General features: G+C 33.1%; 1 protein-coding gene across 6 annotated transcripts in view; it reads right to left on the bottom strand.

The window, feature by feature from the left end:
* LOC137629760 (proclotting enzyme-like) overlaps nucleotides 1–17,818 on the bottom strand; it is a 236,224-nt gene that overhangs the window by 5,982 nt on the left and 212,424 nt on the right. For all 6 annotated transcript variants that reach the window (XM_068361373.1, XM_068361372.1, XM_068361376.1 and 3 more), the window contains 3 exons: nucleotides 6,079–6,256; nucleotides 2,833–3,101; nucleotides 1,620–1,777 (listed from right to left, as the gene is read on the bottom strand). In XM_068361373.1, coding sequence (XP_068217474.1) covers nucleotides 1,620–1,777; nucleotides 2,833–3,101; nucleotides 6,079–6,256 — 605 coding nt within the window. The remainder of the gene's footprint in view (nucleotides 1–1,619; nucleotides 1,778–2,832; nucleotides 3,102–6,078; nucleotides 6,257–17,818) is intronic.

The raw sequence follows: 17,818 nt of genomic DNA, 5'->3' as shown, positions 1-17,818 counted from the left end.
AAAGTGTTTTATATATATATACACATATATATATATATATATATATATATATATATATATATATATATATATATATATACATATATATTATATATATATATATATATATACATATGCATACATATATATGTATGTATATATATGTATGTATGTATATATATATATATATATATATATATATATATATATATATATATATATATATATTCAATAAATACAATAATAAAAAGGGTTGCTAAATTGTTCTATTTACAAGGTTATTATGTTGTAATACATTCACCTTTGGTAGTTTACATATAGGAAAAGAAAGCATATAAATACGTTATGTTATTTCTCATTTATACAAATTAATCAGGGAGATATTAATTCTACTTTAAAAATGTACAGTGAAGCTACACCCTTTGAATATACGATGAATTTTGGAAAGTATACACCCAGTGTACATATAAACTATCAAATACATTTAAGGAAGTATAGAATTAAATGTATGATTTATAGATATGAAATGGGATCAAGATACATCTGTACATATAATACAAAGCGATAGATATGATCAATTAATATTATTCTACGGGATGCAAGATGTAACAATATTCATCTATTACGCTTGTGATACGCTTGGACTGGTTCCTATCAACTCTTAAAATAAAGTAAACTGTTATAGTGTGTGTTCACTACGAAATCAGGCTAAAAAAACACTTAAAACACGTCATTATCATTAAAGTGAAAGACGTGATATTGGTTCAGTAACACCTAAACTCACGATTTGAATAATTACTATTACTATTAACTATGGAGGGCACTACGAAATGAAACCATTGATATCTAGTCTTGGGTAGTGTCATACCCTCTCTATAATGATCTTCCACTGCCTTGGGTTAGAGTTCTCTTGCTCAAGGGTACACTCAGGCACACTATTTTATCTGCTTTCTTATTTCCTTTCCTCACTGGTCTATTTTCCCAATTGGAGCCCTTGGGTTAATAGCATCTTGTTTTTCTAACTATGGTTGTAACTCAATTAATAATAATAATAATAATAATAATAATAATAATAATAATAATAATAATAATAATCCTGCTTTTCCAGCTAGGGTATAGCTTAGCTACTACTACTACTCCTACTACTACTACTCCTACTCCTACTCCTACTCCTACTCCTACTCCTCCTACTACTACTACTACTACTACTACTGCCTGAAGAATACCAGCGTTCAAAGTCCTGATTACTACGTTTTCCTAACCACAGAAAGAGCTGAAAATGGTCCTGTATATTCCTCTACATTTATAACAAAAATAAGTCCGGGATCTTCCATCTCTTGGGCTTAGAAGGCCATTCCCCGCCAGTTGCAATTGATAAAAACCCCGCAGTAAAAGTCAGAGAGGTTGGACAGCAAGATGGAGGGGAGGAAACTAGAACGGAGGTAAAGTAGAAGGCCAACAAGCAGGTGCAAGTATGGGGAGTAGGGAAACTGCAAAGATCGTCATGTACTGACGACAGTATACCACGCGATGTGAACTGAAGGCAATGACTCGCTCCCAAAACTCTTCTTTCATAATAAACTAAACTAAATAAACACTTTAAAAAGTAATAAACATTGAACTTCCCAATGACGACATACCTGACAACTGTCCTTGCCGCCATCCTTATATCCGGCGCACAGGAAGACGTCGTATATAGTCTCCCTCCTGCCGGCGTCTTTGAACCACGACTGACACACGTCGTTCCTCAAGACCTCGACGTCTACCTCCTGTAGGAGTTCGGGAGTCGATGAAATACCTGAAAGGGGAAAAATAAAGTGAAGTTTTTTTAATGTTTTTATTTACGAATATTAATGAATAAGAGAAATACCTTTGACAAAAATCCGTATTTGAGATGATATATCAACAAGTGATTAAATCATCATCATATTGATACATCCTATATTTCTATTCATTGCTTAAATATTGTTTATTTGCTATTCCCTTATTTCCTTTACTCACTAGGCTACTTTCCCTGTTGGAGCCCTTGGGCTTTTAGCATTCTGCTTTACCAACTGGGGTTGTAACTTGGTTAGTAATAATGGTATTAAATCACCATAACACTAATCTTATAATATTCTAGATTTTTCATCTATTACGTATGCTCAGTTTATTTGCTATTCCCTTATTTTCTTTCCTCACTGGAGTACTCTTTCTTCTTGTAGGTTTTTTAGAATAAATATTCATCATCATCATCATCTCCTCTTATACCCATTGACACAAAAGGCCTCAATTAGATGTCACCCGTCGTCTCTACCTTGAGCTTTTAAATCAATACTTCTCCATTCATCATCTCCTACTTCACTCTTCATAATCCTCAGCCACGTACACCTGGGCCTTCCAACTCCTCTAGTTCCTTGTGGGGCCCAGTTGAAAGTTTTGTTAACTAATCACTCTCGTGGAGTGCGAAGAGCATACCCAAACCATCTAAATTTACCCCTCACCGTGATCTCATCCACATATGGCACTCGAGTAATGTAATAACTATTACTAGCTAAGCTACAACCCTTGTTGGAAAAGCAAGATGCTATAAACCCAAGGACTCCAAAGGAGAAAAATAGCCCAGTGCGGAAAGGAAATAAGGAAATAAATAAACGACATAGGAAGTAATGAAAATTAAAATAGAATATTTTAAAAATATTTACAACATTAAAACATATATTTGATATGTAAACTATAAAAGGACTTATGTCAGCCTGTTTAACTTGAAAACATTTCCTGCGAGTTTGAACTTTTGAATACAATGGGAAACATGTTTCAGATATTATGTAGTTGTAGAAAAAAAAAATCCAAATAAATCCGAATAAATCTTACCATGAGAAAGCCTTCCCCAGCCAGTAACTGTTCCGTACAGACCCGTGAAGGTCTCCCCCTGCGAAGGCAGACAGACGGGAATGATGTGCTCCTTGTAGATGACGTCCCTGTCCACCTTCACCAGCGCCACGTCGTTCTGGAAGTCCGCGGCCTTGTAGTCCGGATGCACTTCCTTCCGCAAGACGTTGAAGTCCTCGTGGGGCAGAGGCTCGTTCTGACGGCGGACGTTCCACTCCCCCAGGCGGACTTTCATGTTGGAGATCGGAGTCCTGCAGAGTATGAGGTTTATATAGATAGGGATTTAAGAAATTTAAATAACAACCTGCACCAATTGTATATAACATAAAAACAAATGATCTATTGGCTCTTACTAAACAGTCTTGTTGAAAGAGAGAGAGAGAGAGAGAGAGAGAGAGAGAGAGAGAGAGAGAGAGAGAGAGAGATTTATGAAACTGTGAAGATGTGTATAGGAATTATATTAATCGTATCACTTGAAAAATGTGGTTGGGGATTTTACTGATTTCTGAAAATAGGACGAAACGCCCGGATACAGTGGGCTGTAGTATATTGTAATAGTAAACTATTACTCCTATTCCTAGTAATACATTTATCGATCTGTATATCTGTCTATCTCACTCTCTCTCTCTCACATATGAATAAATATATATATATATATATATATATATATATATATATATATATATATGTATGTATATCTGTCTACCTCACTCTCTCTCTCTCTCACATATGAATAAATAAATATATATATATATATATATATATATATATATATATATATATATATATATATATATGTGTGTGTGTGTGTGTGTGTGTGTGTGTGTGTGTTAATCACTTTACCTCAAATACAAAAATACAATTAAACACAAAGCAAATGAGATGTCTTCAACATAAGAAAATGTATCTCAGCTATTGAAACAAGTTAGATCTAGAGACAAAATAAGCTGCTAGTGAGAAAAGATACAGAAACGGCACTAGAGAGACACATTAAACGAACGAACAACTCCACCAAAGAGAACGCTGAAACCATGTTTACACCTTCAGGGCCAATTCTATCTAGTCAAGAAAGTCTTGAAGAAAAACCCGAAGATCGCCAAAGGACAAAGAATGTAACTGAACGAAGCGGGTTCATCGAAAGTTCAGAGGTTGATTGGAGTTTGGCTGGAAGGGATATGATGGTTGAGTGAAAGTAGAGACGAGGAGAGAAACGAATGTGAAGAGTAAATAATGGTGAAGTTTGTCTTTATTGGTGAATCGTAAGTGGTTCCCTGTTTATGATATTGCCTTGCGCTTCTACGATGTGCCAAAAAGGGGTAAATTAACTTAACTAAGTTAAAAAGGGTAAATTAACTGAACTAGTTTAAAAAGCAAAATAAAGTGAACTATGTTAAAAAAGGTAAATTAACTGAACTACGTTGAAAAGGGTAAATTAACTGAACTTTTTTTAAAAAGGGTGAATTAACTGAACGATGTTAAAAAGGGTAAATTAACTGAACTAATGTTAAAAAGGGTAAATTAAGTGAACTATGTTAAAAGCAGTAAATTAACGGAACTAAGTAAAAATGGGGAAATCAAATACGCTATATTAAAAAGGTTAAATTAACTGAACTATGTTAAAAAGGATAAATTAAGTGAAGTATGTTAAAAAGGGCAAATTAACCGAACTATATTAAAAAGGGTAAATTGACTGAACTTTGTTAAAAAAGGGTAAATTGACTGAACTATGTTAAAAAGTGTAAATTAACTCAACTATGTTAAAAGGGGTAAATTAATTGAACTAACAAGCTCATAGAACCCGTGAAAAGTGAAGGAAAAGGCTCCAGGAAACTGTGAAATTAGAGAGTGGGCCTATCTTTAGCTCAAATATAGACAAAAAGGTTACCATACCGGAACATATTAAGGAAACCTATTGTTTTTCTCACTAAATTATGTCAATGTGTTCTAGCAAAGTTAACCTATTTGCCTATACACGAGATAAAGATTACAGAGCCAAAATTAGACATACGAAAAAAATATATTATAAAGATTAAAAGATAACGGGAGGAAGCAGTAGTCAAATTAACTGCTCTATGGGTTCATTTGAAAGAATGAGAGAAAAATCAATATACTTTAAATATTAAAAGATAGTAGTAAAAAATATTGATCAAATCAGCCACTCTATGGGTTCGATTAAGAGATTGAGAAAAGATGAAAGGTTTAAATTCACTAAAGAAGAGATAGCAAAGTAATAAGACTCTTTAAAACTGGATTTTTACTTTCAAAATAACAATGGAAAGAAATTACTTATCATTATTATTACTATTATTATTATTATTACTATCATTATTATTATTAATATTATTATCATTATTATTACTTGCTAAGCTACAACCCTAGTTGTAAAAGCCGGATGCTAAAAGTCAAAGGACACCAACAGGGCAAATAGTCCAGTGAGGAAAAGAAACAAGGAAATATAGAATATTTTAAGAACAGTAACAACATAAACTATAAAAACTATACAACTTAAAACAGCTTTTCCAATCTGGCACAGAAGAATTTTCACTTATTAAGTTTTAGAAGTTGGTTTAAGAACATGACACAGGCCAAAGACTGCCCCTATGTAGATCCTCCCTTTCTGGAGAGAGCTGATTATAAAAACAAGGTTCGTGATTTTAAAAAATGGCAAAAAAAAAAAATAAATAAATAAATAAAAATATCTCAAAAGTGATCTTTAAAATGTAAGGAACATACTATTTATTCATTTCTTCTTTGATGTAACTTGCAAGAATATCTGTTATAAATAAAAGTTATTACGGTTGACATTATTATTATTATTACAAGCTAAACTCCAATCCTAATTGAAAAACCAGGATGCTATAGAGAATCCTATGAAGAAAATATTGTTCCTCAAGCCTGAAATTTCCACGAACTACCTTTTGTAGAAAGTAATTCTATGTCTATTACTAATGTTTCTTGGAATACATTTACATATGAAACCAGTAAAATAAACTAGGAATACATTTGCTTAAGAAAGAAGTAGAAGAAACTTGGAATAAATTTGCATAAGAAAGAAGTAAAAGAAACTCTGAATAGATTTTGCACAAGAAAACAGTGAAAAAAAAACTTGAAATAAACTTGCACAAGAAAACAGTAAAAGCAACATGGAATAAACCTGCACAAGAAAACAGGAAATCAAAACAATCTTAAAGAAATTAACATTTCCTTAAAGGGGCAAAGCACACTCACGAGTAGACGCAATGGGCAGCCGTGACCACCCAGCGTTTGTTGAGGAGGGCGCCACCGCACGAGATCCGCTTGCTCAAGAAGGACTCCTTGACAATGGCCGCCTGCCAGGGATGGGTGGCGAAGGCCGTGTCCTTGCCTCCGACGATCCTGTTCGTCCTGGTGTATGTCTCGCCGCATCCTACAACAGAGGATAAGATCGGTTAGTATTTTGGGAGTATACTTCAGTCTCTTGTAAACTACTCCATACTCCAGTCTCCTGGAAATTACCCCAAATTCCAATCTCTTGGAAATTACTCCTTATTCCAGTTTCCTGGAAACTAATTTATACTCCAGTCTCCTGGAAACTAATGCATACTTCAGTCTCCTGGAAACTAAACAATACTCCAGTCTCCCAGAACCCATTCCAAACTCCAGTCTCTTGGAAACTACTCTATATTCCAGTATCCGGAAAACTAAATCATACCTCAATGTCCTGGAAACTAAACAATACTCCAGTCTCCTGGAAACTAATCCATACTCCCGTCTCCTGGAAACTAATCTACACTCCAGTCTCCTGGAAACTATTCAATACTCTTAGTCTCCTGGAAACAAATCCATACTCCAGTCTCCTGGAAACTAATCTACACTCCAGTCTCCTGGAAACTATTCAATACTCTTAGTCTCCTGGAAACAAATCCATACTCCAGTCTCCTGGAAACTAATACATACTACAGTCTCCTAGAATCACCCATTAATCCAGTCTCCTGGAAACTATTCCATACTCCAGTCTCCTGGAAACTACTCCATACTCCAGTCTCCTGGAAACTACTCTATACTCTAGCATCCTCAAAAAACTAAACAATACACTTGGTCTCCTGGAAACAAATCCATACTCCAGTCTCCTGGAAACTAATCCATACACCAGTCTCCTGGAACCACTACATAATCCATTCTACTGGAAACTATCAGTTGTGACCCACCCCGGCCGAGATATATCTCTACCGACTAATTCAACACCTTAACTACCATTAATTAATAATTCAAATTAATTTTCAAATTCATAACTCATAAATAATTTGCCATCATACCATTTTTGCCTTCGAAGGGGGCCAGCAATTAGATGCGTGAACCAAAAAACCCTTCCTTTCCTTTCCTATCCACTCTACTTTATTCTACCAAACATTGCAAGAGGGTCTGCCCCTCTCTTTTACTCTCCTTCTATACTTCTTTTTCCCCCTTTTTTCTTACTCTTTCCCATCCCGAGTTCCTGCCTTCGGGCTATAAACTGGATTGTATCCAGGGGTACTCATCCTTATCCTTATCCCCTATTCCCCACTTCCCTATCCCTACACCGTGCCGTGCCGTGGAAACTATTCCATACTCCAGTCTCCTGAAAACTAGACATTACTCCAGTCTCCTGGAAACTACTCTATACTCCAGCCTCCTGGAAACTAAACAATACACTTAGTCTCCTGGAAACAAATCCATACTCAAGTCTCCTGGAAACTAATACATACTCCAGTCTCCTAGAATCACCCATTAATCCAGTCTCCTGGAAACTAATCCATACTCCCGTCTCCTGGAAACTACTCCATACTCCAGTCTCCTGGAAACTACTCTAGACTCCAGCCTCCTGGAAACTAAACAATACACTTAGTCTCCTGGAAACAAATCCATACTCCAGTCTCCGGGAAACTAATCCATACAACAGTCTCCTGGAACCACTCCATAATCCAGTCTACTAGAAACTATCCCATACTCCAGTCTCCTGAAAACTAAAAAATACACCAGTCTCCTTGAAACTAGTCCATACTCCAATCTCCTGGAAACCACTCCATACTCCACTCTACTGGAAACCTCTCCATACTCCAATCTACTGGAAACCACTCCATACTCCAGTCTCTTAAAAACAACTCCATATGCCAATTTCCACACATTTACTTTATTGCAAGAGCGCGTGTTTGAGCATATTGCAAGACAATTTGCGAGAAAAAAACATATTATGCCTAAAGACTTGAGAACATATACATCCTTGCAAATAAAATTTATGTATAGAAACATTCTTATAAATACCTACACACATGCATGTTCATCAGATAACAAAAAAAAATTAATACTTACGTGTATATATGTATATATATACATACATATATATATATATATATATATATATATATATATATATATATATATATATATATATAAATGTATATATACATATATATATATATATATATATATATATATATATATATATATATATATATATATATATATTTATATATATATATACATATATATATATATATATATATATATATATATATATAAATATATAAGTATATATACATTTATATATATATATATATATATATATATATATATATATATATATATATATGTGTGTGTGTGTGTGTGTGTGTGTGTTTAGGTGTGTGAGTAGTTAGGTACATTTATGAACACATCAGCAAGCTCATGCATTCGCACATAAACGCATAAAATTATATATTCGGAAACAGTAATTACAAAGAGTAAAATCAGGTTAATTAGCCATTAGCATCGGTATAGTTTTAGCGACATACGAGTACTTCATCCGGCTAAAAGCATGCAAGAATATCACGCGAGTTTAAAGGTTTGTTGTTGTTGTTGTATATAAGTGTGTGTACATATATATATATATATATATATATATATATATATATATATATATATATATATATATATATATATATATATATATAATATATATATATATACATATATATGTGTATATATATATGTATATATAATATATATACGTATATATATATATATATATATATATATATATATATATATATTTATATATATATATATATATAAATATATATATATATATATATATATATATATATGTGTGTGTGTGTGTGTATATATATATATAGACACACGCTAAAGTGTTCTCAGGCTTGAGGGTACACTCGGGAACGCTATTCTATATATTTTTCTTCCTCTGATTATTTATAATTTTTTATAGTTTATATATGAAAGATGTATTTTAATGTTGTCCCAGTTCTTGAAATATTTTATTCTAATTGTTCATTATGTCTTTTGTAGCTTATTTATTTCCTTATTTCCTTTCTTCACTGAGCTACTTTCCCTGTTGGAGCCCTTGGGCTAATAGCATATTGCTCTTCCAACTAGGGCTGTAGCTTAGCAAGCAACAACAACAATAATAATAATAATAATAATAATAATAATAATAATAATAATAATAATAATAATAATAATAATAATAAAAACAACAACAACAACAACAAAATGTCAGAATAACAAACACCCTTAACTCCTGTTTATTGACCTTTTTCATCCCACAAGGTCAGGACAATAAAGGTCTATGTCACTGTTCCACAGAACTAACCAGATATCTCATTAAGGTCACAAATGACATCGTCATGTCACCTGATATTTTCATCACCTGTCTGTTGCAAGTTACCTTGAATTCGTGAATCTATTCGTGAATTTCGTCTCTAATTTATTTCAGGGTGACATATAATTGGTTTTCGTGGCTGTTCATTGCACGCAACTGCGTGTTTATGTATGCGTGATTGTTTATGCATGTATCTGCGTACGTTAATTGATGATCTCAAATACATATAAGTTATAGATATCTAAAGGCTCGTATGTTTGAACTGAAAGAAATCTTAATTGTTTATATTCAAAATTGAATAACCAAAATTATCGGTAGACATACAGTGTTAAAAATTTGTCGTAAAAAAACGGTAAACATCCTAGAATAAATGTTACCAGGTATTTACCGTTTTTAAAAACGAATGTATTGGCGTAAAGGAGTGGCATTACGGTCTCCAACCCGTAAAAAAGATAATAACAAAGTAGTTAAAAATTACTGTCGCTTGTATTTTACTGAAATACGGCTGAGAACAGTATATTTGTATGGAGAATTTCCGATTAAAATTACGGTATTTTATAAACAGTATATTTAAAGAGTTCTTGTGTAAATTGTTACAAATAGTTAGTTTACATAAATAATTGAATAACTAAAATTGTTGTCGTAATCCCAGTCATTAAAGAGTTGCTTATCTAATTTGTTACAAATACGTATTGTTTATATTAATAATTGAATGACCAAAATTATTGCCTGTATCCCCAAAAATTTCGCAAAGCAAAATTACCCCTCGCATTGATCTAAAGAAGCCAAAATTACCCCTCGCATTGATCCAAAGAAGCCAAAATTACCCCTCGCATTGATCTAAAGAAGCCAGAATTACCCCTCGCATTGATCTAAAGAAGCCAAAATTACCCCTCGCAATGATCCAAAGAGGCCAAAATTACCCCTCGCAATGATCCAAAGAAGCCAAAATTACCCCTTGCAATGAACCAGAGAAGCCAAAATTACCCCTCGCAATGATCCAAAGAAGCCAAAATTATCATACAACAGACGTGTCATCTGCTGTACTAAAAAGAGCGGAAATGCTAAAAGCGAAAGTGAAACTTTTCTCTCGAACAATCCTCAACAGCAACTTCCTCCTTCTAAAACAGAATAAAACTTCTCTACACAAAACAAAGAACGATAGAAAGTGACCTACCCAGAGAGAGAGAGAGAGAGGAGAGAGAGAGAGAGAGAGAGAGGAAGTCACCGTAAATCGAAGGACATTGTACCATTTCCCAATGTCTTTCTTTATAGGTATATTATAATTCCACCGTACACATCGTACATAAACAAACACACAACAGGATCAGTTTGTTTCTATTCAATGACATTAATAACTAAGATTTTATATGGGTTTACAATGTGATTGTCTTATCAAATGTAATTTTTTTAATGATGGTTTCGTCATTTGAGGAACGAAATATGGAGACAATGTTTTTAAGAAATATTAGAAAAACAGAAAATCTGTTTTGTATTCAAGGCAGTGTTGCTTCTGTTTGTACAAAGTGAAACATTAGATTCAACTTGTAGGTTTAAAGGACTGGAATGAACAAAAATATCAAGAGAGAGAGAGAGAGAGAGAGAGAGAGAGAGAGAGATGTAAACGAATGTTGAATTATCATAACCGTAAATATATACCCACACATTATATATATATATATATATATATATACACAAACATAACAGCTCCAAACAGAATAAAAGAGAAGACTTTTGTGTCTTATAGTCATATGTAACTATACACCCATACACCCATACAATAACTACGAAAATAACGGCAGAAATAATAATATCAGAATATTAGAATCGAATTTAATGACGATTGCCTTTATAAAATCATGATAACTAATTTAAACACTCGTCAATACAACCTTATTTTTCTCTAAATGAATATATATGTGTATATGTACTTGACAGTCATATTTCCCCTACAATATAAAGTACAAGCGTCATATATATATATATATATATATATTTCCGGTCACGCTCAGGGATAAGACGTATAGCTACTAGGTCTCTTCTCCCCCGTCCCTATGGTAAGCGGGAAGTGAGTATTCATACCCTGGTGAGAGGGGTTGTAGTTAGGAAGGGGGGGGGGGAGGTGGGAAGGGTTGAATGTGTGTGCGTGTGCGTATGGGTGCATATCTACCTAAATCATTTTTGACTGGTCGCATACTCTAGTATGTATACATATAAATACTGTATATCTATACATAAGTATAATATGCATGAATATACATTTGGATATATATACATAAATATGTGTGTCTATTATTCGTGTGTGTATTATATTCAGTAAGATAGTTAGCTCTGAGTAGGACCCAGCCATGGTTCAGAGAAAAGTGCCAATCACCAATATATTTATCGTTTTCAAAATGTCTTCTGTTTTGTATGACAAATAAAAATATTCTCCGTTTGATATTCATGTGAAATTTCATTTGTTAAATCCTTTACTGTAGACTGTTTCGCTTTTTAGTACACATTTTAGTACACATTTTTTAAAGATAATACAATATACGAAAATACTTTTCGGTTTATGAACTGGTTTTGCCTTGGTTGAGTTTTGAAATCGTATGTTTTGAAAAATTTCGAATTCTAAGGTGCAGTTTCAGATGCAAAAAAAAAAAAAAAAAAAAAAAAATAGAAGTGATTGGTAAGTAATATGAAAATTTTCAATGATGGGTATTACAAAATTTCGAATTCTAAGACGTGGTTTCAGATGCAAAAAGTGATGATGATAATGATGGTGAAAGAAAATTACCTTGAGAATTGGTACTGAAGATATAGAATAACTTTTTATATGATAATGAATGATGATGATGATGAAACAAAATTGCATTGTGAATTGGAATTGAAAATATACAGTATCTTTTAATATGATGATGATGAAACAAAGTTACCTTGAGGATTGGGACTGAGATATATAGTAACTTAATATGATGATGAATGATGATGATGATGATGATGAAACAGAATCTCTTTAAGGATAGGGACTGAAGATATACTTTAACTTTATTATGATGATGATGATCATCATCATCATCATAATCATGATACGTACTCCAAAGTAAAAACATAATTACCTTGAGTATTGTGACTGAAGATAGACGGTAACTTTACGGAAACTTCAGAGCGAAGGTAAAATTTACCAAACAACACCCATTTCCCACGGAAGTAGAACCTGGTTAGCGCAAATACCATTGGAAAAAGGAATAATGCCACATTTTGCATCGAAATTCTCCAAAGGTTGATAAGAAACCTGAGCAATGACCTTCTGGTCCTGACCTTGAAAAGGACGCGAGTGACGAATCGGCGTGACAATGAGGAGTGGAGACCGTATCTAACGATCGGATGGATATCAATATTGAGAGAGAGAGAGAGAGAGAGAGAGAGGAGAGAGACTTGGATTTGTTTAAGAGAGAGAGAGAGACTTTGATTTGTTTAAGAGAGAGAGGAGAGAGAGAGATAGAGAGAGAGAGGAGAGAGAGAGAGAGAGAGAGAGAGAGACTTGGATTTGTTAAGAGAAAGAGAGAGACTTGGATTTGTTTAAGAGAGAGAGAGAGAGAGAGAGAGAGAGAGAGAGAATTTGCCGGGTATGAATTGTATAAAAACCAAAATTTTATGAAGTGAGAGAGAGAAAGAGAGAGCAATTTAAAATAATTTTAATCATTCTAATGATAATAATAATTGCAATAATAATAACTAATAATCTCAGTCATTTTAGGTAATAAGAATAGTTTTTAGAGAGAGAGAGAGAGAGAGAGAGAGAGAGAGAGAGAGAGATTTTTTCCAGGTATGAAATGTATAAAAACCAAAATTTTATGAAGTGAGAGGGAGAAAGAGAGAGTAATTTAAAATAATTTTAATCATTCTAATGATAATAATAATTGCAATAATAATATCTAATAATTTCAGTCATTTTAGTAATAAAAATAGTTTTAGTTATTTCAATAATAACGCCTAAAAATGTAGTACTAATTGTTGATAGTTGGAATACACCCGAAACTGAATACAAAAGTACTAAAAATGCTTTACTGAAACACAATTTGCTTTAAAAAATCATGATTTTTCAGAATTTGATAATGTTGTGTGTTTAGTGGGTCATATATATATATATATATATGTGTGTGTGTGTGTGTGTGTGTGTATAATATATATCTACATATATATAATATATATATATATTACATATATAAACACGTATTCATATGAGAGAGAGAGAGAGAGAGAGAGGAGAGAGAGAGAGAGAAACCATAAATCTTTAAAACAAAATGACTCAACATCTACGGTAGCTTAAGTTTGTGACAGTAATGTTTTCCTCTAAACACAACAGATCAAAGTTGCAAACATCTATTGCACAGAATACTTTCCTTTTGTTTCTGCAACTCTAGATCGAGACCGAACATAGAATTATCAAGAGCAAGCGTTGCATAACTCTCACGATTCTCGTCTATAATTTGCTAGCGATATGGATTATTAGAACAACATTGCAAACCTTGCAATTAGTTTTGGAATTAGATTTAGCTATTTTCCCTGTTCAAGTAATATCCAAGACTAAAATTCGATTTACGAATGATCTCTGAATTTTAAATGAAACAATAATAATAATAATGATAATAATAATAATAATAATAATAATAATAATAATGATAATAATAATAATAATAATAATAATAATAATAAAAATTATCAATATTAATAATAATAATAATAATAATTATAGTAATAATAAAAATTATCAATATAATAATAATAATAATAATAATAATAATAATAATAATAATAATAATAATAATAATAATAATTCGGTCAGCTATTGCGCAGCGTAGATTACGTAACATCTACTTTAATGTCTTATTCCCTTAATAAATAGTTCAGAAAAAAATAGCAAAACAGTAACAGCAAAAGGAAATAATAACCAGCAAACAATGACAATAATTATATTCAAGATTTAACATAAGTCATCATCCTCATCGTTTCCTCCTACGCCTATTGACACAAAGAATATTTTACAAGATTTTCAGCTGACTGTATGTGCGTGTGTTTGTTTGTATGAATGAAACATTAGCAACAGCAGGGAATGAATATCAGTTATAGTAATAATAGGAATAACTCACAATGACTTGTCGATTGTCACGTAAATTTCCTCATAGGTGTTCGTATAATTTTTGAAAAAAAAAATGAGTTATTAATATTTGCCATGAAGATTGCAATGTTGAGTCTTGAATTTTTTTAATTTTAAACTATAAAGATAAACAGATATTGTTATTGAAAAATATCCATCATATCTACAAAATAAAAATAAAAGCTATAGAAAGCCTTGTTTCTTAAAGTTATGCAACATGCAGAATAACATTCACATCCATTAAAAAACACACATTAATGTAAAAAAAAATATTTTTGCAATTACAAATGTTATTTCACGACATTTATAAAAAAAAATTAGCGCCATCTGTACCATGCTGAGTAGAAATGTACAAGTTGACAAATGATTACTTAATATCTCTCTCTCTCTCTCTCTCTCTCTCTCTCTCTCTCTCTCTCTCCAAAGAGAAATGCTGAAGATACATCATAATTGTTAAGCATCTATAAAAAAAGTCAGCGCCATCTGTACCGTGCTAATTGTGTACACGTTAACAAATGATTACCTAATATCTCTCTCTCTCTCTCTCTCTCTCTCTCTCTCTCTCTCTCTCTCTAAAGATAAATGCTGAATATAAATCATAATTGTTAGGTATCTATAAAAAAGTCAGCGCCATCTGTACCATGCTGAGTAACAATGTACAAGTTGACAAATTATTACCTAATCTCTCTCTCTCTCTCTCTCTCTCTCTCTCTCTCTCTCTCTCTTCAAGATACATGTTGATGATAAAAAGTTCTGACATAAATGTTAAGTGCCTCCGTGACTAACTACCTGAACGAGTTCATTGCACTCTAAGAACATAACACTAAATGAGTACTCAGTAATTAAATCCACTAACCTGAACAACCACCAATGCTTTTAGTAGGTAAATCCTCTCTTCAAAAAGTTTAAATTTTCCCTTCAAAAAGTGTAAATAATCTCTTCAAAAAGTGTAAATCTTCCCTTCAAAAAGTGTGAATCATCCCTTCAAAAAGTTTAAATCTTCCCTTCAAAAAGTGTAAATCATCTCTTCAAAAAGTTTAAATCTTCCCTTCAAAAAGTGTAAATAATCTCTTCAAAAAGTTTAAATCTTCCCTTCAAAAAGTGTAAATCATCTCTTCAAAAAGTTTAAATCTTCCCTTCAAAAAGTGTAAATAATCTATTCAAAAAGTGTAAATCTTCCCTTCAAAAAGTGTGAATCATCCCTTCAAAAAATTCAAATCTTCCCTTACAAAAAATGTAAATCATCTCTTCAAAAAGTTTAATTCTTCCCTTCAAAAAATGTAAATACTCTCTTCAAAAAAAAACTAAATCTTCTCTTTAAAATGTGTAAATTATCTCTTCAAAAATATTAAATCTTCTCTTCAGAAAATCTAAATCTTATCAAAAATTTAAATCTTCTCTTCAGAAAAATTTAAATCTTTTCTCTATTGTGAATAAGATGAAAGGCGAATTAATAATGACATAAGTCGTTATCAATTTGTCAGTTCTTCGTAATCCTGTTAGGTTTTCCATCCTTCCATAGTCCTACTGAATTCTTCACATTTCTCATTTCCTACCTCAGGCTTCACAATTCTCTCTTCCTATCTTAACATTCCCTATCCCCCCCCCCCCCCGCATCCTACCAAAATCCTTCCCATTCCCAATCCTACCACATAATTCTCCCTTCCTAAATCTAATCAAATCCTTCACACATTTCCACAATACTACCAAATTCTAGCTTATTCCTAAACACAATTCAAATCCTTCCCCTTCCCCAAGCTTACGTAATCCTTCCCAATTCCCCATTCACCATCCTTCCCAATTCCCCAATCAATCCTAACAAATCCTTCCCCATTCCTCACTCAATCCTACCAAATCCTTCCCCAATCATTCCTACCAAATCCTTCCCCATTCACCAATCCTAACAAATCCTTCCCCATTCCTCACTCAATCCTACCAAATCCTTCCCCAATCAATCCTACTAAATCCTTCCCCATTCACCAATCCTAACAAATCCTCAAGCCCAATCCTTTCCCTCCACCGTATTTGTTTCCCTGAACGACAATGAAGACTAAAGACTGACATTACAACATGGTAATTAATCTCCCCTCTCTCTCTCTCTCTCTCTCTCTCTCTCTCTCTCTCTCTCTCTCTCCATTCCAAGCATGAAGCAAGCATTCATTAGAATAAAAACACGGAGAAAGGGCACCATTTCGCTAAAGCTGCTTGAAGGCAAACGCAGACACGCTTGATAAGAATTATACTCTTCCACTTTCAGTAAATAATAAATATAACTTTTTGCTGTTTGAAGTCGACCTCCCACCGAAAAAAAATAAATTGCGTGAGAAAGGGGGCGGGGAGATAAGGAAAAGGTAATATACGCAATGCTTAAGGTCACTTGTGTAATGCAAGAGACGGTTTCAATGAAGGGAAGAGGGTAAAAAAAGAGGTAATTGCATATCCGGTAGAAATAATTTGGTATATGCTTTCCATTTGGTATACAAATGTGAAAAAGTTTAACCTTTATGTAAATAAAAAGGGAAATATATTTAATATAGAAGGAATTTCTTTTTTAATTTCCATTGAAAATTAAAGACTTTGATTAGATAATAAAATTTAGGTCAAATACAATATCTGATGCATAAGTTTTTTTTGTTAAAGATATTGAGAGAGAGAGAGAGAGAGAGAGAGAGAGAGAGAGAGAGAGAGATCAAAATACAATATGATCACATATTTAGCATATTTCTTGGCCCGCAGTCGTTCCTGGGCTATCGCTCACGACTCCACTCAGATGTAAATCGATTTTAGCATTTAATAATGTCAATAAAAATTGCACGGTGCTAGCACTACTTTCCTTAAGGACTTGCTGAGAGAGAGAGAGAGAGAGAGAGAGAGAGAGAGATCATAAAATACAATAAGACAACATTATATTCAGCATATTTCTTGGACCGAGTTCGATCCCTGGCTATCGCTCCACTCAGGTATATATAGATTTTACCATCAAATATTGTAAAAAAAAGATGACTCAGAGCAAGCAACCCTATCCTTAAGGACTTACTGAGAGAGAGAGAGAGAGAGAGAGAGAGAGAGAGAGAGAGAGGGGGGGGGGGGATACAGAGCATTTGCTTTGCCAACGTGACCAAATTTCTCGAGTTCACGTAAGAGTGACGAGAAAAACCAGACCCTTCCCGACAGCTAACCCTTTTTTATTTGAGAATTTTCAACAT

Source organism: Palaemon carinicauda, chromosome 37, assembly GCF_036898095.1.
Source record: "Palaemon carinicauda isolate YSFRI2023 chromosome 37, ASM3689809v2, whole genome shotgun sequence".
NCBI lineage: Eukaryota > Metazoa > Arthropoda > Malacostraca > Decapoda > Palaemonidae > Palaemon > Palaemon carinicauda.
Note: the sequence above shows the minus strand (reverse complement) of the source record. Positions and strands in the feature narration are given on the sequence as shown.